We start from the raw sequence: 26,446 nt of genomic DNA, 5'->3' as shown, positions 1-26,446 counted from the left end.
CCACAATATACCAGTCACTACGCCTCACTATCACTCCTGGGTGATTCCTGCTAACTATACATTGTAATAAAGCAATTTCAGACTTTAATCGAAGGCACTGTAGTGAAATGGGTGTTTCTCAAGCAACTCCTGAGCGTAGTGCCTACTTCGATAGATGGAGCTCAACCCTCTCCTTGCACTCAGCGGAGTCCATCGAGAGCGTCGGGTTGGATCTAATTTGTGAATGCACGAGTTAGAACGCACTGAAACTTGCTCGAATCGATGAAGGACGAGACACAACGAGACAAACCAGTTCAGCCGCTCTGTCGCCGCGTTAAGCGATTCTGGCGTGTCAGATCTTACAAAAACGTGATTATCAGTTTTATTAGTACAATAGATATTATGCATACAAGTCTCACTAAGTATTTTTTTTTTCAGAATGTCTGCCACGGGATACAAATATATCGTGCAGATTTTAACAATAGGCTCGCACTTACTTACCTATAGTACTTTAACTCGAATATGAGACCTGTTGGTATCTGTATAGAGATAGCGCACCGGAGAGCCTTATTTCCCAGCAGCATGTTTCTTTACCGTGGCCACTGTGGAGCGAATTCTGCCTCTCGCCCTATCCTTTCACTTTGATTTAGAGCGATGACCGCGACGGGCTCTTAACTGACTTGGACGTGCCCGGAGTCACCACTGTGGTCCTTATCGATCGTCGTCATCGTCAGTGCCATCTGTCTTACCACACTGAACTAAATTTTAGCGGAAGCCACAGCGGTTTCGCGGGAAAATAGCTACCCAATACACGTAACGATGCGCGCGCGTAGTGTTTACAGGGAAACCTTTTACGTATGCTTTATGCACCGTAAGCACATCGCTCTAGAGCCATCAAAATTGGCGTGTTAACGTATCCAAATTTAGAGAATACGCGTAATTTAGGGCCCCATGCGTACAGTGTAACAATACGTATTGTTTTAGTGGTGTTTGTTGTACTATTTGTTTCATATTAGCCAAATAATGTGTAGTATACATATTATTTGGCTAATAGCCAAATAATAGCGTCGTCAAATCACGCTACGATAAAAGGAAGCAGCCCGCCTGGTTTCGCTCCAGAACGCTGTTGATTTTCGGTTTTGTTTTCTTTCTTTTTTTCCTTGTCCGTTGACTCATTGTTTGGTGTAAGTTTTCCCGCACAAGTGTCGCATGTATAAGTATCCCAACTGCGCATTGCCAAACGTTTACCTATGGTGCGAAAAAAGAATGCGAAACCGTACGAAACCATATGAAGGAATTAACTATACCGGACAAGAAAGAGCGTCGTTTCTTCACACGGTTTCACGTCTTTTGCATCATAAGTGCGAACCAAATAGCAACAAGTAGTGAAACGTCCGTCTTTTTATAAGAATCACATCGCCGCCGGCACAATTTCAGTCGTCTTGCGATTTTAGGTTGCTGCACTCAAATTACCAGCACGTGTTCTGAATATGGTTGCGGCAAATGCAGCTTCTGCCTTCACAAGGTTTCATATTGAAGTCAAACATCCGTGAACGTGTTCCTCTACTTTGCGGGAACACTTGCGTATCTTAAATAAGCTGACACCTGTATGCCGCAAACTGCTGCGGCCAGATCACCTGCAGTCAAGCCCGCATGTGTTCCGCGTGTTGTCTGTCACTGCCACTTTTACCCCAGTCAGGCGGGCAAATTCACTGGCACTTCCGAGCCAGTGCACTTCGCATTTAGTTTCACTCGCAGGCTGTCAGGCGGACAGGTCTAGTGACACTTGCTGCGGAGTGCACTTGCCAGCTATAGTGCGTTCAGCGAATTCGCTTGGCTGCGATGAAGCGCGTTTGCTTGAGAGCGATGATGTCTTGTCTTGGCTCGTGACGATTGCAACCAGCTTGCATCGCGTAGGTTGCACGGCGCAGGAGCATCCATGCTGCCTGCAAGAGAGAAGGCGGTTTTGCTTCGTACGAACGCTCGACGGTGTCAGTAAGCCTCTAAATTAACCGCCTTCTCGTTAAAACCATTCCCGCCGTTCGCGGCGTTTCACCTGGACGCGGAATTTTTTCTCTCCATGCGTTTCCGCTCCAAGTACGTTCAGCGAGCCCACCGGCGCCGTCACCATGTTACCACCATTTACCATGTTACCACCATTGGTATCGTCTCCCGTTCACCCATAGGCACGGCGTGCCGTGCCTATGGGTGAACGCCTATGGGTGAACGCCTATGGGTATGCCGTATGCCGCTGGGCATACGCCGTATGCCGCTGGGCATACGGCGCGCCGTGTACCCTTCTGCATTTCATTAGGACTATGCCTCATTATAGTTCCAATTGTCCCTCTGCGTGCTATCTTCGCGAGTGTCGCCTTTTCTTCAAAGACGCCGAAAGCCGTACGTGGAAGCTGCAACGCGGAAGTTGGCGGTTTGTGAAATATCTTCGGTACGCGCATTCTTCCTTTTTCGGCTGCTGTTGTAAGTTTACTTTCTCTTCTCGTTTATGTACCCCGTCTTTTTTGGAAACAAAGCTGAACTTTTCAGTGAGTGCTCGTCTTGCGGCCTGTCTCGGCAAAATCAAAAGTTAAACGCAACTGGCGTTTTCTCCGGCCGCAAGTCGTTATGATTATTTTTTTTTATTGCAAAACATTGTCTTAATAAGCATTTCTTTCTGCAATGTAAGAGTAAGCGCCTCTAAAACTCAACATTCTGTCATTAATATCAAGCTCTACCAATGACTCTACAATACTAAATCTCCGTTGTCATCAATACCGAATGACACTTCGTTTTGCCGTTTAGCACCACGCCGCCATAACTACGTTGAAGTGACACCCGGCGGGGCACGGTGCACTCGGTCAAAATGTCACTAAATCTGCCCGTCTGACTTGGGCATTACACAACGATCGGATCTACTAGTGTATAATTAAAGTTTCATTTGCGAGAAGTCAAACGAGGAATCCAATCAGAGTGAAACTTCAAACGAGGTACCCGCGCACAGAGCATACGATGCTGCAAATTCGTTGCTATGCAATACGGCACTGACAGACGCTAACGGAAGGTTCGCGCAGATGAATTTGCATGCAGCGTTATACAGAGAACATAGCATTTGGCATATAACAGAAATCCACTTCTTGATCTAGACTACTCGAAGAGATCGACATCACTTACAGTGGGAATCAGTATGCGTATTTCACAATTAACAAAATTTCACTAACCAACTTGTTTAATCAGCTAGATTAGCGCACATATTGCAATACACGAAGTGAAGCCCGGCAATGATTTCACAATGATTGCACTTTTTTTTTTTCCATCCCAATCGCGCGATATACAGCGCCGCACTCACCGGCTAGCAAGTCAGGTCAATGAACACCCACGGGGCTGTTTCTATGAGACGAATATGCTCGTCGACGAGTCCTATCTGTGCATGATCAGGGCACAAATGTCGGCCTGCAAGTTTAAACAGCATGGCAGTCAATTTCAGCTCTTCTTTTTCTTTCTTTGCTTCTTTCTTCCTCTTTCTTTCTTTTCTGTCTTTTTTAGAGAGAGAGAGAGAGAGCACAATCCCATCAGCAATTCCCACATCTGGGCAAATGTCATTACTTGAGCTGTAGGCCCGCCGTAATGTCATTATACGCAGACACGTTGCAATGATGTTTTCTTTAATAGATTACACGCGACAGACACGCGATCGAGTAAATTAGGGTTAGTAACTTCGCACATGTGGAGGATGGTACATAGCTTCGAAATCACACAGTTAAGAAATCTTTAAAAAATGCTGAAAGTGCTTTCATTTTATACGCTTGAGACACCAAAAATGCCTTCAACAACATTTTTGTCTGTTACTTTCGTTCTTGCTTTCTTATTCTGTGACACCACGATACAGCCATGTCTGAACTCAACGACTTCAAGCTTGTAACTGCGTTATTAGGCGTGATGACTCTCTCTACTATGACGGCAAGAGTAGAAAAGTTCACTCAGTGATGGCTAGTGGTAAAATACACTTGAGGAAGCTCTTAATGTCAGAAAGAAAAAAGAAAATCTGAGGACAACTAAGAACTTCTTATGAGTTGTGAATGCGAAAACATTAATGTCCAATTGAACGCCGTTAAGCGGTCCTTCGAGTTATGAACTTCTCGGGGGCAAGCGAGAAAGTCGAGACGCTTGTCCGGCTTAGCCCAGTGGGTAAGACACTCGGAAACTCACTACCGCCAACGTTTTGCTTTTGAACTTATTCTGGTTTTCTTTTTATGCAATTTCTCTATAGCGATTACCGAGGCGAAGTTAGAACGCAGGCGAGAGCTTGCGCGGACAAGGACGCGCGGATAACACAGGCTTCCGAGAGAGAGAGAGAGAGAGAGAGAGAGAGAGAGAGAGAGAGAGAGAGAGAGAGAGAGAGAGAGGGGGTTGACGTGGCATCGCGGCAGTGCCCTCTGCCCTCACACAACAGCTGGCGCGCCAGCATCGTTGCAGGTCCCCTTTCACTCACTCTGCCCCGTCGAGGCGCGCACGTAACGTGACCTAGCAGCCAATGCGAGTTTAGGTGCGGCTCCGCTGCTACGGACGCCGGTTTTTTCGCTCAATGGGCCATTTGATGCTTTCGCATCAAAAGCTCAGCAGGTAGTGAGTGTAGTATAAAGGATGAAGCGTAGAAACTCGTGAAAAAATCAGGGAGTCGATGGCTCTCCACTTTTCAGGCAGAGGCCACGGAGCAACTACGCTCCATATGTTACTCTTTGTCTTCCTTATCAATGAAAAATACATCAGGCTTCTTGTTTGTTTGTCTATTGGCTACTCGTATTTTGGAATGTTGGTGTCTTGATGATGGTGTCGGGGCTGATGTTTTCGAGCGGTTGGTGTAAGTTTGTGGTTCAGATGACCACAATTACCGTAGTCGCGGTTCTCTCAAGGATAAGTGACGCCTTACAAAAAGCTTTGCAGCTACCTCAACGAAGGTGAAGGCTGATGAATGGCCGTACATGAGTACATGGTTGTATTCTGAAATGTATTTAAGGAAACGGAAACTGAGTGAAGTAAAATTACCGCCGCTTCTGTTAGAAACGTCATAGGCAATATCGAAGGGCCGTTAAGATTGGTCTCGGTGTCGAATGCGTCATTAAGAAATCTCGAAGGAACATCGTAATGGCGCTGAGACTTAGCACGTGACCAGTCTTAAAGGGGCCCTGAACCACTTTTTATCAAAGTAGAGAAATATATTTGAAGTGCATTTCAATTCATTTCCAATTCAAGTGTGGACCGGCTTTGCCCAACACCAGCTTGACCGACGGATAGTATACTATTGGACGTGGTTATAGCCACGTCCAACTTGCGCATTTTGAAGCGCTGTCAATAGCTCAATACGAAGCGAAGTATCCCGAGGCGTCTAACCAGGAGTGGCCAAATGTTTGTAGGCGCGCATTAGTAAATGTGCCTGTGGTCTGACCTTAAGGTTCGCGTGGTTCGAGGCTCGTTGAGTGTTCAAAACTAGCCGAAACTAGCCAGACCCGACGGCTACGACACCGATAAGCAGGGTGGCCAAATTTTATTGCCTATGCGTGCAGGCGGCCGAGCGTGAACAGACGATAGTCGGCTTCTTCCGGAAGTACGTAATTATTATCGAAATTCGAAAGCAGATTTTCGAGTGCTTCTTTGTCAATAAATACACACAGCAACAGTAGGAAGAAGTGTACTGATCCAAACACCCTACTTGATTCATATCAGCTATTTACACGCCGTGGTTGCTTAGTGGCTATGGTGTTGGGCTGCTATATGCACGAGGTCGCGGTATCAAATCCCGGCCACGGCGGCCGCATTTTGATGGGGGCGAAATGCGAAAACACCCGCGTACTTAGATTTAGGTGCACGTTAAAGATCTCCAGGTGGTCTAAATTTCCGGAGTCCCCCACTACGGCGTGCCTCAAAATCAGAAAGTGGTTTTGGCACGTAGAATCCCATAATTAAAACAAAAATGTCAGCTATTGGCCAATGGCAGCCGCATATGGGAATCTGCTATACGACGAAGTAAAGCGCCCAGAAAAGAGTGAGGAGCAGGCTTCTGTTGAAAAGAGAGCGTTTGAGAGAAAGGTGACTTCGCGCTCCGCTTGCGAGCTCCGCGCACGACTGCAAGACATGACTGAAATGTACACAGCAGCGCATGCAAACCGCGGACTATGTTTTTTTCACCAAGCCCGAAAGGTGGTTCAGGACCCCTTTAAGAGCTATCCAATAAACGTAATGGTGGCGTGCACACACCAAGCCTCCTGGGACCTCCAAGAATGTATAATTGCGTTAGGAGCGTGCCTATGATAACTCTTGAAGAACCGTTCAAGAGTTGTGTGCTTCCAACAATATCGCCTTGCAGGATTTTCTGACCGGATGTGTCTGCGTGGCACTTAGTTCAAGAAGAGAAATAATAACGTCAGAATTTGGGTTTGCTGATTGATCATCCTGAATTTATAAGAGCGCAACACGGAATAGGGTACGTTCCTTTCTGTCCCCGTCCCACGTTGCGTTGTTCTAAATTCAGGCGAAATGAACACGGCCGAGATGCGTTTCATGTGGTTGCACCTGATGTTGGCGTACGCAGCACCGGCCGGCCTGGCACAATTATGCAGCTGTTCAAGGAGTCGCCTTCAGAAGGCACGGACGAAACGGTGACGTCGTTCGCGACGGCGATCTTCCTCAAGGGTTCCAAAGTGCTCGCATACGTGATCACCTTCGCCGTTGTGCTCTGCGGCTCGGTGCTTTCCAAGGCCACACTTCTGGTGATGACGTCGCAGATCCAAGGCCTGCGCAGCGGAAGGGGTCTCAACCGCACACGAACGGTCTGCAATCGCGAAGTGTGTGAGTCTTCCTGACAAAGTTTGCGGTTGTAACGCTGAAGGATTATGAAACACCTAATGAAGGTGACAAGTTTGACCAAGGCTGAGATGCCTTTGGTACAGACTTCGTACAGCCGCGTCCCCCTATGAAAAGCTCCTTCGTCTGATAAAATGTGTTCGCTGTAAGATATAAATTTTAATTGTACTCTTCCTTAATTTATTAATTCTAGGTGTAGCCAAGTTTGCATGATCTACGTTTTATGTGTAAGGACGGGCACATAAAGTTGCATATTTATTTTTCTTAACAGGGGTGGTGCTGTTGTGGCGCAGGTACCCACTTCTCGTGTACTAAAGGTTCGCCAATATAAGCACGTAATCACCGCACGTATCGCCTAACGGCACGAAAGCAAGAGGCAAAGAGAGATGAACGAAAGGAGAAAGACAGAGAGCTTAACAAGAACAGAAAATATTATTCGCTGCCCTACACTGGGGAGCGAGGGAGGCGGAGGCACAAAAACAAGAATGTATAGAGATGGACAGAGAGCGCAAGCATAACTATCACAGCCGGTGACGTTTACCGCGCATTAACACAACACCGGACCCAGCGCAGCAACATGAGCACGAATTCACGCTCAAGGCGCTTGTGCGTTTATGCTATCTTTAAAAAATTCACCGATGGTTACGATACTCCCTAACGCAAAATTTGAGCGCAGCTGTTTAGGTTTTCTGAATTCGCGATATATTGAGGCAAATAATTTGAATCTGAACGACAGGATACTCCCGGTGGCGGCGCTGAGCCTCTGCCCGGGCAGCTCGTTTAGCAGCGCAGCGGCAGACGAAGCACTTCCACCAGTTGCATCACTCACTTTTCAGAAAGAAAGCGTGAACACGGGAATGCGTGGCTCGCGCGGAGCTCATTCACAGAGCACCTAGATTACTGCTCTCGCGGCGGCAGCGCAGGCGAAGTAGCACATGCGTAGTGGATCTGAACCCACGCCAGCGCTTCGTCTCCATATGTGGCATCGGTGGACGCGCTCGCAGCATGCCTCAGTAATGACGTCATCGGCGACCAGCTGACGGCGCGCGCCATGTCGTAGCGGGTCGCCGCCGTGGAGCACGCCTTGTGCGGCACTCTGCTTTCCGCATGCTTCCGCTGTACTCTCCTCCTCCGCTTGCTTCCTCGACCTCTCTTCGCTATCGCTGTCTTTCATCCTCCGCCGCGCTCCGCGTCGACTCTTTTTTTATACTTTGGTGGTGGAGCAAGTCTCGTACGCCACTTCGCCTTCCTTCTCCCCTATTTTACCGTACTCTCCTCCTCCGCATTTCTCCTCATGCTTCCACTGTACTTTCCTCCTCCGGTTTCCTCATCGCGTTCTCTTCGCTATTGCAGTCTTCCATCCTTCGGGAGGCTCATTCGTTCCGCCGGTTACGTCGACGCCCAACGCAGGAACAAGAGCAGACACTCCCATAGAGCCCAGCAGCCGAATTGACTGTAGCGCACCAAGCGGCTGCTATTAAAACCTGAACTACACTTCTGGTTTCGATTTTGGGCGCGCGCGGTTTTTCAACGCTATACCTAGTACGCGGTAACCGGCCGCGCTGGTCGGCGCAGCTTTTCTTTTTGCTTCTACTGCTCAACCGTGCGCTGTCTTGGTGAGGCATCGTTTTACATTTAGTAAATATGACTGCGAGCGATCTTTACAAGCCTTCTTCGAATCTGTTCTCTGTGCACCGTGCAATTTCATAAAGTAGACGCAAGACACTTTGTGAAATGGGGAAATGTTTATTTTGCTCTACATAAAGGCTCGTCCCGGGCTTTTGCTGCGTTCATTCAGTGTTGTGGCACCAGGTAAGCAGCAGCAGTTCCCGTACGAATCTCCACCGGACGGCATCAGCTGAAAAAAAAAAGTGAATTACAAGCACGTGTCATTTTGGTATTTAAGACCTTAGGAAACTGCGTGTAGAGTCGAAGCGTACGATAGTGTTGAGTGGGCGACATTACAAATAAAATCAATTCGCTTTTACAAACATGACGTAGCTAGAAAATGCCCGACACATCCCAAACAATACTATATATAGCCCCTACAGTCACAAATTATTATATTCTGGAGGCAAACATTTATAAAACTTACAGGTATTGATGTTTTAGGTGCCCAGAGTGCGAAGGAAAAATACATTCGCCTCTCTGGGACAGTTATTAGGCAAACTCGGTTCGCGTCCTCATATGAAGACATCGTAACTCAGTGGTATTTTTTTTCGCAAGCACGCTTTGTTGGTGTACAGAAAGGAGGGAAATTTTTGATCGAAGGTTTTGCGAATGTTACACCAACGGGTTCACGGGCTGTGACATTGGAAGTGACAGTCCTTCTCAACTGCGATGCGCAGGAAAGCATCCCATTTCCGGCAGCGAACCCTGGTCTTCGCTCACACACTTTTTCTTACTCGCACCGCACGACGAGTGGTCCTTCGCATTGTACCTGACATATAAATGATGCCTATGAGTTTAGAGCAAGGACGGCGAATTGAAATTAGGTATTGAGGAAGGACATTAAAAGAAGTAATGCTAAATTGCAGCGCGGACGAAAATTCTCGAATACAAAAAAAGAAAGACAGTACGGGCTGGTTCTGCGGGTCTTCTTCGCCCGAACAAAATCCTGCTGATCCGGCGTCAAACTGGGAATCACTGATAGCCAGACAACCACTCGAAGACGCGACATAATTGTCAAACCGACGTCATTCGCTCAATGGTCCGGAAACGAGAACGTCTACCGCCTTCACAATCAAACAGTGCACACTGCGATCTTTTTTTCCACATTTAAACATTGCCGTCACTCGAAAATGAAAGTAATACAAACAAAACAAAAATGTAATTTTCTGATAGTGAACTAGACGGCGAAACAAGTTCACAAAGGCGTCGGTAGGTTTAAATTTTCGCGCAGTGCGTATGGGCCGCCGGCGTGGAAAAGAAAGAGTGAGTAAGTCACTGTGTCTTATATGGAGACGCGGACCAAAACAGGGCCAATCAATTGAATAACAAACCCTGAGTTTTGAGTACCTGTTTCTCATAAAACGTAAATCTTTGTTTACATAAAGCAGCGGGTTTTCTGTTCTGAATGATTTAGGCTGCGATAAAAGAGAAACTTGAACAGCCACTCATCGGAGCTCCCGTAAAACGTGGAAGCGTTCATCTTGAAACATCTTTTTCTGCAGTAGTGTTTCGCCGCTTTATATCGGATGGCACTCATTACGTATATTTGCGTCTCGAATATTAGCCGCACCAGTGTGCAGCGTGACTCATTTGCCCTTCTGATGAGAAAGACAACCAAGAAACTCGCATCTCGATATGGAGACATCGTGGCTGAAAGGGATAAAATTTGATGAAAACATCTGATTGAAAACCCAGTAAGATTCAGTACACGCGAAAGTGCGTCACAATGGCCGAGTTGCTTTTCGCTAATCGCGTCACAATGCCCGGTGCGGCCAACGTGCTCCAAAGGTACCCTAAATAGTACCAAACTAAGTTATAACTATGTGGGGAGTCAAAGAAAAAGTCACAAACTTGTCCCAGTAAGATTCAGTACACGCGAAACTAACTGCGTCACAACGCTCGGTGCCGTGCCGTGAGCCTAAATTGCTTGAAATGGAGCGCAGAGTGTCAAACAAAATTTCTCACCTTGTCGAGGTCCAATACCGCAGTGGTACCGTGTCGAAGTGCAGAAGGAACGCAAAAATACGCCGGAAGCCCAAGAAACGAGGGTATCCCCCCCCTCCCCCCCAAAAAAAGTTCATCAGCCCTTCCACACTGTGAAGAAGAACGAGCAGTGAAGCTGTGTTGTGTTTTACCTCAATATACGGACATCTATGTGTACATACGTATTATTATTATTAGTAGTAGTAGTAGTAGTAGTAGTAGTAGTAGTAGTAGTAGTAGTAGTAGTAGTAGTAGTACTGAAGGACACAGACAACGAATACATCTTTTGACTGCGGAGTGACTTATTCTTATTCTTCTATGAAGCAGTGACGTGTGCAAGTACCGCCGCATGGCAGACGGAAATTCCACAATATTTACAACTTCCCTGTGAACTACACAATTATGAAAAGTAGATGAAACTCGGCGTAGTGTTAGTCGTCTTAGCGGCTAATGGTCATATAATTTGCTTCGGGATAGTTTAGATAAAGCAAGTTACAGCCGTTTTCTGTAACCATATACTCCCTCCGCAGACGGCCATGTATTGACAGCAGACGGGAATTCTGTAACGTTTGCAACTTCACTGTGAACTAATTATGACAAGTAAATGAAACTCGGCGTAATGATAGAGTCGTCTTAGCGGCCAATTTCAGTAGGATTTTTCCAAGATACCTACATTATAGATTGAGAGCTAGAGCATTCGCGAGAAACCGGAGACGAAATTTTTTTTTTTCGTGTCGACGCGACGCGTAGACGGAAGGACATCAACCCCCGCCCACAGGGTAACTAATATACAGCTTCGCTGTAAAAAAGACAGACGGGTCGCCGAAGAGGCGAACGCTCACATGCGCAGCCGGCCTCGCTCGCTTCGGTGACTTGTCTTGCGCACGGCGGATGCATCTGGCACGTCTGGCGTGTCATTGGCTTGTCGCTATGTAACGCAAGAAAAATAATTCATAAAGTTAATTTATACGCAAAACTTTTTCTTTAGTTTTGGCGGGAAAGAATAAAAAAAACCTGAAACGGTGTCTGCCAACTCACAATCTTTTTTTCCCGATGTTCGCGTCAGCTAACACCTGACACGAGCATCCGTGTCGGTCTCTGTTTGCTGCCATAAAGAGTTTGCCAAGCAGCGTCGCTGGCGTACTCATCAACTATGACACTGCAGTGGTCAGTAGGAACAATCCGTATCGCAATAAGCCCAGAAAAGAGGCCCTGCGCAATTGCAACACTGCGCGTACTGACACACCCCAAGTTTTACCGCCCAGAAACTTGGAACGGCTGGGTAGTAGCGGTCATGCGCTGAATCATATAGGCCCCGTAAGGGCTCCATGAGAGGCCTCTGTCAACAACAACAACAAAAAAACTCTGTACTCTCATGTAAAGTTATCTGTCCGCTGATAGAGACGGTGTAGGGTGCCAAACAAGTGACACACGCAGCGAATATGGGGTGGCACGCCAGCAGATTTATTATTTTTTTTCTATTTCGCGCGAACTTCTCTTTACTTTCTTCAACATTTCACTTTTTAGTTTCTTTGAACTTGGGACTGCCTTCGACAGCAGGGTGCAGGTGGCCGCACAGTCTCTCTGCGTGTGTACAGTCGGCGTCAAAAGTTTACAGGGCTAAGGTTCCGCGAGAAATCTGCATTTGCGAAGACACTGTTTTCGCAGCCTGCAAAAGCGCGAAGCACATTGAAAGACAAGGTCCAAATACCAGGCTGCGCGCACAGGCTGCGGAAACATTCACCCTTTCTTTCTCAAATTTCGTGCCCCGTAACCTTTTGGCGGTGGCGTACTTGAACATGGCACGAAGCGACTATAAACGTTAGAGCAGAGCGTAGGGTCGTATTTATCTATTCACGCCTACACACTGTGCATACGAGCATGCTCTTCTGCCAATTTTCGCGAGTGCAGTCCGGTAAAACTTCCTTTGGCGCCTCTCAGTTGGCGCGTCAGCTATTCCCGTGGCCCTGCAGTTTAATTCGCTCGCTCTGTAGCTGAACTGGCGCGGTAACACGCTTCTTTCAAACTTGGACGCAAAAAGAATCTAGTTGAATGCCCTAAGATTGTGGCAGCCCCCATTCGGTACTTGAACGGAAGAACAGAACAATATTGCTTTAAGAAATACCCTAAGATTGCCTCCCCCCCCCCCTTCCGCCATATTTCGACGGCGTAGGAAGACACACAAGCCCTGCAGTTGTTTACGTAGCCGACTACCCTCAGTTGCCTCTAGCACATAGACCATATAGTGTGATACGCTGCGCTGTGTGTGCGCACATTCAATTCTCTCTCCCCTGTTTCTGTTCCTACGCATCCCGAGTCCCCGTTGTATAGGTAGCAAACCGCACGCGAGCTTCGCTGTGCTCGCTGCACTGAGTACCTCTGTCGACTTGCTAAAGGTGAAGGTTCCCCTTAAGCGGGGCCTTTATAAGTGCGCTCGACCGCATCCTTATTTAACTTCTACGCACTGCAGAACATCTTCGCAATCCCACTCGGAAAGGTAACGCTTGCGCCTTTCTGCGCGTGTCTGAAAACTCCGCTGTCCCCTAAAATTTTGCGTGGTACGTCATTTTGGCTGCACGTGCATCGCAAGGTAACGACGGTTGTCATCGGTTCGCTTCCTCCAACGTCACTGCCGACAGAAGATGCAACAGAGAGGGCAAACCGAACAAATGCAGGGAGATGACAGAAAAAAAAGGGAAAAAAAAAGAACAAATTTCTTTGGACAGGAACTTTCGCTACAATCGAACCTCGTTGTAACAAAATCGCAGCTGCCACTGAAATTGCTTCGTTCTATCTGATATTCGTTATAAATGCACACAGTAATACAGATGAAAAAGAAAAATCAAGATTGCGCGTACGTGGGGGAATTAAGCGCAGTCGTGACGCCTTGTGCTGGCACTGCAAGGCATGGACCTAGCGAGGGCCAATAGGCCGATCCCAGCGTTCCTTGCTCTGTTGGAAGGCCCTGCTGTATTGTCAGCCATGCACCTTTTCTCTGGCTGTGCAACCAGCGCACCGTTGAATTACTTGCCGTCGAAAGGGCCATCGCTCCTGATGGAGGCATAAAATTTAGCCACGAGAAGCTCACTCATGTAGAATCCATTAAGAATTCATGAAATATAATAGCGAATGAAGCTTTATTAGCCTCTCCCTGCGGTTAGAGGTATCTAACCTCTATCGAATGCGCAGGCGCACAGTGACGTAAAAATGCCGCGCTCCCACAACTCATGGAAATCGTGCCACAAGATTATATATATATATATATATATATATATATATATATATATATATATATATAGTCTGATAAAGAGCGAAATTACATTTTCGATGGTTGGTTTCTGGGCCCGCGGTGCCCCCAGCACCCTAGCCCGATGTCATTAGGCCACGGACGCATGTCTAAAAAAATGTAGCATGAAACACCCTTGCGAATTTCCCTCGTGCAAACCATACTACATGGTGCAAACCACAGCTTCGAGACGCTTGGAGCGTTAGCCGCGTCGCCTAGCAACAATTTACCTCTAAAAAGAGCGCGCGCATCTTCCAGTCGACGAAGAAGTTGCGGGCCGCGTCTGTCGCCGAAATTAGCTGCGCGTCTCTCATACTACGCTGCGGCGTTATGTCTCCTTTCTACCGGGTCGATAACCTAGTTTCTTTTGTTTGAACGCGTTTTCATGCTGTGTAAAACTTCCGCTTGCTCCAACATAGTTTTTATTAAACGGGCAACTTCCGCTTGCCCATATTTAATAAAAAAATTGACGACCTAAATCGAAAATTCGAAACGAACAGTAACTAGATTTTAAGTTTTTTCTTTTAGATGCAACAAATCTCGTCAAATTTGGTGCAATGGTTGCCGAGAAAAACGAATTCTCCTTTTACATGTATTTGGATAGGAGCACCCGAGCTAAAGCTTCCTCTTAAAATCTTTACGCGAACACCATTATTCTATAAAAATATGTTGTATCGTTGCACAAGCTTTAAATTGAAGAGCAAATATAGAGAAGCGTGGACGCTTTCTTCTAATTTTGTTTACTAAAGTTAAAAAAAGAAGCGCATTACAGTGCAAAATTTGATGTTCTCCATCAACGCTGGCACGCCGGCGTCGTGCAACGCCTTGCAACGCCTAGCAACGCTTTCATGCCGCACGCGTTACTGAAACGAACATGCCTGGCAAGACGTACCGTGCTCGCGCTTCTCCGCAGGTGGGCGACAGCGCGCATGCGCAAGCAAACGTCACGTGTTTAAGCAGTGAGGTGACGCGCTCGTTCAGGGCCAGGAGCGGCGTAAGAACGCATGAAGGTAGCTTTGGAGCTACCTTAGAGGAAGCACCAAGGAAGCCTTCACCGAGGGCCCCTCAGTAAGGAAGCTTTCAGAGTGACATAAGGTAGCCTCACCGCAATGAAGGCTTCCTTACTGAGATAAGGAAGATTTCATTGTTTGGCCCTAAGCTTCACTTTCATGAACAGGCATCAGAGATGTGTCCTGCATAATTTTGAAAACTTATTGGATGCGTCCGAGCGTTGATGCACGAGCGAAGGGAGCATATGTGCTGTCGTATGCTGATGGCAAGTGCGTGTCCGCTCAATAGATAGCAATTTCTCTGCAACGATGGCGCCATCTACCACCGCGCGGCGTGTCTCGCCGTTTTCTTTCCATAGCGACGACAGATGGCGCCACTGTTTTGTTGCAGCGACATCGCGAGCCGCCTGTGAATGACCATAAGCTAGGCCCTCATCCCTCGATATCGAGAACCATCCTCAAAAACGCCACAGAAATAACGCCTGAACTTTGCTACCGAGGTGAGATAAAGGGTAGCGAAAGTCTAACACCATTCACTTCGCGTGAAGGGTCAAGAAAATTAGAAACAGCTACCTGCTCGGCCTGACGTGGGCGAAATGCCGCCATGTCAGGCGATGACGTAATTTGCCTTGCGTCTGGAAGCCTGCGGCAAACCTCGAGATAAACCGCTTCAAAGGTATGAATAAGACTGGTGGAGACACTCTGCATCATTTCCCGCAACCGCTTCCTTCTGTACGGATTTTGACCACGTCTGCTCTGTTCCAGATAAGTGCTTCTAAGAAAAAAAAAAGAAATATAAGAAAGAGATTGTCGTGCGTACAAAAAGTAAGCAAAATACTCAATCCGACAATCTTCGGGAACTTTTCGACGCGCGAAAACGGGAGAAGCACGCGGAGGTGCAGCGAAATCCAAGACGTCACTGTGACATCGATGGTCACTTTAAGGTCACCATCGACACGATATTTGTTGACGAATTCAAAACAGGAAACTACATTACTTTCAATTTCTCCACTAAGAGCAACATTTTACGGTCATATGAGCATAAATATCTTTTTTCAAAGAACACCTGATATAGTATTTCTCTTTAGCGCCCGTTCTAGCATGCACGTTGATTTTCCGAGTGCCTTCTAGGATGTCCGGCCAAAAAATGTATAATTTGTAGTCGCGTTGTACCACTCTGGATCAAACGTCTCGAGGCTCTCAAAAAAAGATAACGATTACTACTGAAAGCCTTTAAAGCAGCGTCGTTTCACATTGCTTATGTGCACGTTGCGACAACCAACAAACCACGAATTCCAATAAACTCGCAAAAAAAAAATACTCTTCTGTGTCTTATCAGTTTTAGACGACGACGGCGAGTACGTGACTGGCATCGACCGGATGGAGCAGATCGCCTGGATGTGGGCAATCCTGTTCGCCATGTTCGTTCCGGAAGCGCTGGACTTTATAAGGTCCGTACGGATATCGATGTTCCAGCCCATGCGGATACCTCGTGCAAGGACGTTCTTTCTCGTAAGTACCCCATCATGAAAATTTCGAGAAAGTTTGCACAAATTCCACAGATACTTTTCAACATAAAGTATTTTAATGACTAGTTAATAAATATACAGACTGTAATGGTAAAGCTCCTTAATGAGGTTTATTATGCTAGAATACGAATGAACGGGTAGCGGTAACAGGTGTGCCCAATCACAACAACCACGAGCTCTTCATAGGGGCAATGCCGCTTGCACGCACTGACGGTCAGGTTGGCGGCGTTATTTGTAATGTGTATATATAGCGAACGTTTGTACAATATGTATGCTGTGTACTGCCGCATTTGTATAATGTGGTCGGAAGGCCTGTCAAGCACCCAGTGTCTTTAGTCAATGCTTGCTCTTGAAACTTAATATCTTCAATAAAATAAAATTCATTTCAGTTGCTGCAAAAGCTGGAGATGTTAGCCTGACCGAAAGCCATGCACTCTCCAACTTTCTGTCTATAACTCGCTTCCTTTTGTAAAAAGTCACTTGTGTCACATTGTGTAATTCCGTCCCTTAGGAGCACTACTCGAATAGGCCGACATCACGGGCAAGAATAATCACATTATATAACTAGCTAACTCTAAGTGCACTGATTAACCTTCTTAATGTAGTAACGTCAGCGCACATCTCTCTAACTCTGCACTAATGTGGAGTTATAAGCCTCTGTCGCTCAGAACATGTGCATTTAGTACGAATTCTGAGACCACCAGCGCAGAGTCATACACTCTTGTCACACTACGCCAATTTTGGCACATACCAAGATGTAGGCGGCTGTTTCATGAACTACATGACACACCATGTCATGACCTATCATTTATCTTCATCATACACTCCTGTCATACAATGTCAATTTTGGTACCTACCGACTTAACGAAACGACCATGAGAGCAGCAAGACGTAGGCGGCTAGATAGATACTGTCAAAGTGGCACATGTTCGTCAAGAGATGCTTCGCATTTAAAAGATGAAAAAATAAAGCTTTCGTAAATAGCCGGCCTACACATTTCACACAGACCAAGGAACAAATTTACAGGAAGGTTGGAAGATGTCGATGGAGAGTATACTCACTGTATAATCAGTTTATCTCGGTACTTAGCCGTGACGACAGCTGCCTCATGAGAGAAGTTCGCATTGCAGCTTGGGTTCGTCGCTTGTTTCGGCAATCACTTCTCGCGAGGGAGGCGCAAGGAAGAGATTTGCGTGAAAGAAACGCGTGATCTCATTCACTGTAAAGCGAGGGTGTCGCCTCTGTCAGCTTTTATGCCATGAGGTAGTTAGCATACGGGGGTTTATTGATCGCTTCACGTTTAAGCACTACTGGCGGCTCCACATACACCGGCGTGGCAGTCAGTGGCACCGGCTAACACTCCTATGACTTGATTTGCTGCACTTGTTTTGTTGCACAGATACCAGAGACAGTGGGCTGGAGGGCGGCCTCAGCCTTACTGGTCAAATGGTAGAGCATCGCATGCGTTATGTGTAGATTGGCTGTTCGGCTGCCAATTACGGCAAGTTGTCTTTTCTACTACATTAATTTCCTTTCGCTGTTTATTCACTCACTCCTTAGTATTTCAATTAAACAACATTGTGTGTGTGTGTTTTTTTTTTTTTTTTTACAGTGTGATTCCTTAAGCTTCGTTGCATGTTGGCTTCATGTGCGTGGTACTATAAGATATCGAGTCTCTTGGTTCACCTGATTATTGGCGATGTCCCTCTGAAATTTGAAAGAAACCATTCAAAACTTCGCGCCGCCAATGCCGGTAGTGTCCAAACAGCTCATATCATGTAAGGCAGATGGCGCCATAGACCCGTAGGTAATAAGGTCCCTGAATTTAGTACGTAATGCAATCATGCAGTGGTCTACTAGGCAGATAGGTCGTTATTCGAAATATTTCGATTGTATACTGCATTAGCGCGTTTCACATAAGCGTAAAATGAGTATTTTAATTAGACATAAATAGAACGAATGCGCATGCACTAAAGCAAGCGAAATTCTGAGAGCGTCTAGTAATGCTTCGCACGAGCCGCATTTGAAACTGCGCAAAATTCAAAAAGACAAGCTTAGCGGATTGTGGAATTGTCGATCTCGCATAAATCAAGACCAGTCGTAATAATATTACGTAGACGTTTACTAAAAATGGTTGCGAAAACGAAATATCATTATAACGTTAACCCCCACGTAGAAATGAATTATAGTATCTGCCCGCAGTACAGAACAGCTGCGCATAGCTCATCCTTAGGACGTCGCCCCGAGGACGTCGGAAATGATAGCTAGCAATGAGAGGGTAGGATGAGGGAGGTGGTGGAAGAAATGGCGCGGGTGCGTGCGGCCCCTGAGCTGCCTGGCCGAGATCTGCGCTAGGAGTCATGCCTAAGTCATATCAGGAAGCAGATGGAGGCTGATTGATTGATTGATTGATTGATTGATTGATTGATTGATTGATTGATTGATTGATTGATTGATTGATTGATTGATTGATTGATTGATTGATTGATTGATTGATTGATTGATACAACTTTCGCCACCGGCTTTTTCACAACATCTGATTATCTAATGAACAGACTGAAATTACATGAAGAAATGAGAAAAGAGCAAACGCACGCACACACTGACCAGCACTTAGCGTGGACATGCATATAGCAGGCGTACTAGGACACTAATAATAATAATAGTAATAGTAATAGTAATAATAGTAATAGGGTTGAGGATTGGGCGAGTTGGTATTACATTCTAAAACTGGTACAGCGCAACATAGAAAGGAAGAAACAAGCCGAGGAACAAGGAACAGAGCGCTTTTTTTTCTGTTCCTTTATCTGGCCGACTCGGCTTGTTTCTTCCTTTCTATGTTGCGCTGTACCAGCTTTAGAACATTTGGTACATTGCGCACGTAAATGTTTCGCAAAAAAAAAATTCGACTGAAATCAACGATGAAACATACAAAATAGGCACCAGTCACAAAGGAAGGGAAGTTTATAGACACTTGCACAAAAGATACAGTAAATGTGAATTAAGACAAGGCATACACACTGGTCTGCATCATAAGTTAGTAAATGGACAAGAAAGTAAGCAAGTAAATGGGTTCACGAACATAGAAAACAGAGAACAAAATAAAATTACGTGTCAATAAGTGGATGAAATGCCAGCGCTCTTTAAAAAATAACGTATTAAAGTCTCAGGGATCTAGTTCGCGCTTACGGATCGTTTCACGGTTCGAACACTTATGCTACCGTTCATCGTTGATCTCAAGACAGTCCCTTGTCATTCATGGAAAGGGCAATTCATAAGAACATGCTCACAGTTCTCTGATAGGTGACCACATTTGCAACAAGACAGTTTTACACGACATATCCTATAAAGAAAGCTGCCTGTGCATGCAACTTACGATATAAGTCGGTGAATTAAAGAAGCCATGGCACAGCCAGCGCCGGCATGCACCCGATCCCCTCAGTAACGCTACCCCTAGATTCCGCCTTCATCGCCCATGTGTAAGAATTGCTTTTTGCTTCAACCACTAGCAACGCAACAAACGAACAGTAATACACCGACACTAGTGTGGTTCGCTCTACCGGCTTAGTGGGAAAGTTACCCCCAGCTGTTTTGTTAGCCATGTGTGACTGCCCACGCAAAAAAGAAGAAAAAAAACAAAACAAATTAGAACAAACATCAGGAGATTTACACAAGCTGGTCCCTCAACGGAATGTTCCCGCAAAAAGTGAAATGTTAACACACAGGCTTACTATCCAAGCACGAGGCTTTGTACAAGGAACAAGAAAGTGAACAGGGAAGTGCGTTCACATGATGTACGAACAAGTATAAATCCAGCCAGATTATCTTTGCAACTGAAGTAGATCGTAACAAAGATCCAGTTCAACCGTGGACGCGCTTTTTCGTGACTATGTATAAGTCAGGATAGACTGGCGTCATGCAATGGTTACACAGTACATTTTCTTTTACACTTCTTTTTGGGTGGCATTGAAAGCTGGGGATGTCGGGGAGGGTCTACAGGGGATTCTGCGCGTTGCCCTCCCCTCACTTCTTTCCCTCTGGCCCATGCAGAGTGGTCGCAATTGAAAAAAAAAATTCGGCACAGACACTTACGACTGCTTACGTGCGGGAATGCGAATGCATTATACCGTTCGTAGACCTTGTAACGTCATGAACGCGCTTATTACACGCATGAACGCGCTCACAAACGGAGGCGGTAGGCACACCTATCTGTCAAAACTGTGCACGCGACGTGGCGTGGGAGAAGCGTGCTCGTCTCAGGCCCCGGAGGCCCAGGCTTGATGCCATCCAGACCGAAATGTACCAACTTTTCTTTTCAAAGGCATTAAGTTACTTTGTTTACAGGAACCTCCCTGACAAGTCTGACCTCAATGCAAGCATTTTTTATGTGTTCTTACTCTTTGCGCCGTCGGCCATTTTTGGCACCATCGATCGGTCGCGCCAACGGATTTTCGCGTAATGGGGCACGTAATGCTTTCGCGTCAAACATATCCGTCAGTAACTTCTATAATGGCAGACTGAGGAAGCGACTACGTTGGTCTGCGTGAATGATGAACCCCGGTTCAAGTATGTCCTCGCCGTTAGTCCCCCTTGTATTCGTTCTTGCGGGTTCTACCTCCCTTGGTAAATGGCGCTCAGGTGGAGCAATTTCTGGACGCATTGCCGGCAGCGTTTGCAAGGCTACATGGGCCTCTAGCTAGCGACACTGTTCCTCCTTTTCAGCCTAGGTTGGCTCCGCAGTTTCGGTTCCACAGAGTTTTCGTTTCAGATCTTATATACTGTTTGTGGTGTGTTCCCATATGTCTCTGAGCGCATTTGCTTGCGCAGGTCTTCGCCCTGCAGAGCCTGCACGTGGTCGGCCTTGGCTTCCTGGTCTTCGCAGCGCTACCAGAACTGGACGCACTGCGCGCCACCATGGTCTGCAGCAGTGCGGCCTTCGTCCCGGCATTGCTCAAGGCGCTCTCTCAGAAGGACACGTCGCCGCCAGCGGTGGTACTCAACGTCTCGACTCTGCTCGCGCAGTGTTCGGGCCTGGTGCTGTGGTCTGTGGGAGCCGGCGCAACGCCGACCCTCGCCGTGGCGCTGCTTCTGTCGTCTTGCGCCTGGTGGCAGTGCTTCGCGGACGAGAACTCGCCCGTGTTTCGCCTCGCGAGACTCCGTTCTCTGAAGCGCGACCTCGATCAGTGCTCCGTGTTTGTGACCCTGGTCCTGGTGCCCTGGAGGATGCTGCTCACATTCGCGACCATGCTGGCGCTGGCGGGTAGCTCGTTCGACGGGGTGGCTGACGTCATAGGCAAGTTCCACGAGTCTTTCCAGGCGCACGAATTCCCGCTCCTTCGAGCGCGTACGGACGTCAACAGCGGGGTGCAGCTGGAAGAGCTGGTCGGCACGAATTACGTCATCTGGACCCCACGGTGAGTGTGGATATTACAGAGAATGGCTGTACACGCGAAGATCCCTGCGTTTATTTACTCATTTGTTTATTTTACATGGAACGTGTCCACACTCGAGGTACGAGTCGGCCGGGCTTTGTGTGTGTAATTACGTCGTCTTGTCAGAAGTCATACGAATATCGGGCGAAGTTGACTCTGCATTAGTGATCGTATACGAGGAAGCGTGAGCTTTCGGTAAACAACGGAATTTCGCACTTGCTTGTGCATTGTCGAATCTGCATCTGCTCTCCGCGACTTCAGTGGATCAGTTAGGATTCTGGACATAAGCAACGATTTCAATGCCAGAGACCCGATGGAAGCGCTTTATATCTCCTCTGCAGCTATACGCAAGCGTGAGCGATACGCCAATTTATTCTTTCTTTTTTTTTCTTTTTTGGCAGGTAAGATTCTCGCGAGGCAGGCTTGAAGTGACGCATTCATTTTGCACATACTTCACTGTTGTTATGCGTGTATACGCGCAACCGAGCGTTGTCACGCAGCCCACAGAGAGAGAGAGAGAGAGAGAGAGAGAGAGAGAGAGAGAGAGAGAGAGAGAGAGATAATTTAATTGAAGGAAGGCTGGTCTGCTATAGCTAGCGCGCTCCAGCCTGCTAATTAAACGTACGCGCTGTAGTCATTGTGACAAAGAAGAAAAAATAAACAGCGGTAATTTAGTTCGAATACTGAGTTCACAGGGCGGTTTCATAGCGACTATACTCGTTGTTTCAATACAGCAACTATACCGGACATGACCGGATATCACTTCATTTCGCATACCGTTTATGGGCTGCTGATATATACGAGGGCGTGCTGATAAGTATTGATTCATTGATTTGTAGAGTTTATTGGCGCAAGGGCTGCTGATAAGTATTGAGCCTTACCCAGAAAAAAATTTAGTTATAGGAAGCTGTAACCACCCCACTATTCTACGTACTGTCCCCGAAAGGCAATGCACTTGCGACATCTGTCCTGCACCTTCTCAAGTCTCTCCAAATAAAATTCTTCTGTGTGCTGGTGTAGCCACTCATTCGCAGCATTAATTGCCTCCACAACACTCCCGAATGGTTGCCACTTTAGAACGTTTTTTGAGATTTGGGAAAAGGCGATACTCAGATGCAGCCAGGTCGCGTGATTAGGTTGGATGGGGTGCCACTTTAAATCCTAAAGAGGTCTGCTTTGCCATTATTTGAGACGCAGTGTGTGACGAGGCATTGTCATGCTGTTGCATGACATCTTAAGACAGACTTCCTCAACGTTTTTTTCTTCTTCTTTTTTTATGTCTTGCTTCAACTTTGTCAATGAAACACAGTAATATTCAGCATTATTGGTTGAACCCTGTTGGAGGTAGCCCACTAGCAAAAATTTCATCTTAAAACCTGTTGCCATTTGTTTCTGCACCAACCTTTGCACACGGAGCTTTTTTTGGTCTGGAGAAACCAATGTGCCTTCATTATTATTATTATTATTATTATTATTATTATTATTATTATTATTATTATTATTATTATTATTATTATTATTATTGACACAATATAAGGAGATGCTGGCGCACGAATACGGCGCTGGGTACTTCTGCTCTTGAATAGTTGGTACATACAAAATACAGTTGCAACATAATACATACAATATACAACATAGTTAAAACATAGTTGTATTGTTGCATACAAGTCTAAATAACAAGACGAGATTACAAAGACTCGCTTAAAGCGATAATGCCAGCAACAACGTCACATAAAAAATAAACGCTCAAGCAATGATTCTAACCGCAATAATATCACACATACACCTTGACAATAAAAATAAAGATTTCTCCTGTAAATAGCTTGTTTTTTTTTTTCTCGTCTGTTGAGAGCAGCCAATAATGGCGCTGTCTCCCAAAATAGTTCTCAATGTTATTAAGGCTCACTTTGAATTGCTCTTTTTTGGCCACCGCCCTAATAATTTCTACAAACTGAAATATACGGTCTAAAGCCGTTCATGATGATTTAAGTCGGCATCTTGGTGTATCATGGCGCAGGCATTCTAGAAGAAGGTGATATGTGTCTTCATCAACAAAACCACACTCAGATTGCGGAGTTTCAGCTTGGCAAATTCAGTGTAAAAAAGTATTTTGTGTAGGCGGTGCCCAGCCGTAAATGATGAATAAGGGTTTCTACGTTTCTGTTTAAAGGTAATTGAACGTTCAGTTCAATAAGCGGATCAATGTAAATTAAATCGAAATTCTTGAAATTTTGGTCGAACCAACTCTTTCATACTTTGAATAATATTACTTTCAAAATGCAGTGCAATTCACTTTCTCAGATTTGGAAGGAAATCGCATCATCGTAGCAACGTAGTTATGGTGCTGCATCTACCGAAATAACATTTCGTGCTGCGCTTGGCTTGCCTTTGTGAGCTATTTGAGTGCCTCATAACTTATAACAACGATATGTTTTCATTTTCTTGATGTAAAGCAATGTGAGTGTTGCCTGGAAGTCGCTTTTCAGCCTCTCTTACGGAAGCTATAAATTTTATCGCACACAGAAAAGCGGATAGGTCAGCCGTTGCTGGGGATGTTGCACGAGGTGACCTAAATGATTCTCGTTTATTGAAGTGTGGTATAACAAATGTTGTAGAATGTCTTAACCTGGAGCCATCGTATTGACATGTATGTATCCTGGGACACCACATACGTATGTTTGATATAGTGGTAGTCGTTGAGTAGCTCTTATGAACGTGTCTCGTTTTCTAAATACACCATCTACCGCCATCTCTATTTTTTGGGAGTGTAAGCATCCATGGAGGGTATTCTACGTCTGATTTTCAAAACTCATTTTGCGGAAGGATGTATAGACGGTCGTAAATTTCTTTATGTACATGACTTTTGTACCTTTTCGATATGTTTAAAGACAATGGGTGATTTTCATGCTGGGTTTGAAGCGAAAAAATATCGCTATATGTTTCTGAAATTTTCAGAACTGGAAACGATGATTGGCGAGCCTCAACAATAACAAGGCAGCTAGAAGTCGTGCGCAAAACTCCTAGGAATTTGCGAAGACCTCTCGCTAAGAGCCTTTGGAGTCGCTCTTACGACGACCATTCCTTAGACTGTTACGTTGTTTCGGGATCATAACAGTACGCTCATTAGCTATATGTCATCACCGGTTACCCGTTTTATCAGGAAACCTGAATAATTTTTTTGGCAATATGTTCCAAAAACAGCCACCTATGTCTCCGCACGTTTGCTCTTCTTTTTCAGTCGTCAAAGGTTTCGGGATCCCCTTTGCTGCAGGCTTTCTAATTTCCAAGTCGTCGTGGATAATGGCACCAACTCTCCCACGTAATATTCCCAGATATGTGGCAATACATTTGGGGGATATTCGATAGTTGTTCATGATCATGTCATGAATCGCCTTCATATTTTCAGGCACAGAGATAGAAACAGGCTTTATGTTCCACTGGTTCTTTCTTTTTTTCCCCTTTCAACATAAGAAATCACCGTTTCTAAGATTGACAGCCCAACGTTTAACGGCAGAGTATTAAGGGACACTATCGCGCAAAGTTTGTCACAATTTATCATAGATATGCTTCTCACATTTCCTCTTGGAAAAACAGGAACTTCATTATGGTCCTATGTTCTTTATCACTGAACTTTTCCGCGGGTGCTGGCATGCTCACTTCGGACTAGAAAAAGAAAGATAATCTGAAAACACAGCTGATTTTGCATCACTGAATGTAGACGAATTGGCCAATACACCGTACAATCTACAGATAGCTAGCTTAATTTATTTGGGTAAGGCTCAATACTTATACTCATCACTCATACTCTCTCTCTCGCCCTCTCTCCCCCTCTCATCTTCATCTTGTTTTGTTGTCCATTCTTCCGTGGGAGAAAGAAAGTACCCAGTGCCTCTGACAGGAGCGAATATCTCCTTATGCGATTGTACGAATATTTCATATTACTGATGATGATAAAGGAATAGCAAACAACGGCGTGTATTGTGCCCGCACGTCCTTTGCAACAGGCTAGTCCCGGTGGCCGTCGGCGCAGTCCACGCCGCTGCAAGCTACGTCACCTACCGGGCCTGTGTCTTCGCCTGCAGAATCAGGATTCAGGGCTTCTCGATGGCGCTGCCGTTGACGCTGAGCGGGCCCGTCACCATGCTCGTCCTGGCTGCTACCTGCGCCCAGCGCCGCTTGGAGCCGTGCTTGCTGAGTGGCGTCTTGCCGTCCTACGTGTTTCTTAACTGCTACGAAGGAACCTTCATGCAGTTACTCGCGGAAGAACACGCCTGGGTTTGGATCGCCTGGCTCCTCAGCCTTGGTTGCGTAACGGCCCACGTGTGGAAGTCCAAAGGTCAAAGGATGGCGAGTGAAGAAAGGCAGGGAAACAACTCTTTCTACTTGCTTGTCGGTGATACGGAACGTGATTTGCGCAGCGTCATTTTTGAGCTAATCTTGACAACCTGCTCCAATGCAAGAACTTGTGCGAAGCATTATAAAACCGCGTTAACGTTCTCGTGTGTACTGAATGGCCGATAAGCAAAGGAACCATACGAAAAAATACCTGTTTTCGTTCTATTGCAAACTGCTTACATTAACTATGGAGAAGCGTAAACTTGCGCTTATCTTCACGTTCGTGATTAAGGGATCGGAAATAATAGTGGCATATTAGACAACACAATTACCATTCAGCTTAGAAATTGTCTGCGCGTTTCTCAG

General features: G+C 46.0%; 1 protein-coding gene across 3 annotated transcripts in view; it reads left to right on the top strand.

The window, feature by feature from the left end:
- The window catches only part of LOC142572003 (chitin synthase chs-2-like), an 89,529-nt gene extending 63,227 nt beyond the window's left edge, over positions 1 to 26,302 (top strand). For 2 of the 3 annotated variants that reach the window (XM_075680783.1, XM_075680782.1), the window contains exons 2-5: positions 6,563 to 6,819; positions 16,124 to 16,296; positions 21,141 to 21,727; positions 25,750 to 26,302. In XM_075680783.1, the coding sequence (XP_075536898.1) occupies positions 6,563 to 6,819; positions 16,124 to 16,296; positions 21,141 to 21,727; positions 25,750 to 26,266 (1,534 nt within the window). In that variant the 3' untranslated portion in view covers positions 26,267 to 26,302. The remainder of the gene's footprint in view (positions 1 to 6,562; positions 6,820 to 16,123; positions 16,297 to 21,140; positions 21,728 to 25,749) is intronic. The other variant, XM_075680784.1, reaches the window with a different exon arrangement.
- The last annotated feature ends 144 nt before the right edge of the window (positions 26,303 to 26,446 follow it).

Source organism: Dermacentor variabilis, chromosome 2 (genome assembly GCF_050947875.1).
Source record: "Dermacentor variabilis isolate Ectoservices chromosome 2, ASM5094787v1, whole genome shotgun sequence".
NCBI lineage: Eukaryota > Metazoa > Arthropoda > Arachnida > Ixodida > Ixodidae > Dermacentor > Dermacentor variabilis.
Note: the sequence above shows the minus strand (reverse complement) of the source record. Positions and strands in the feature narration are given on the sequence as shown.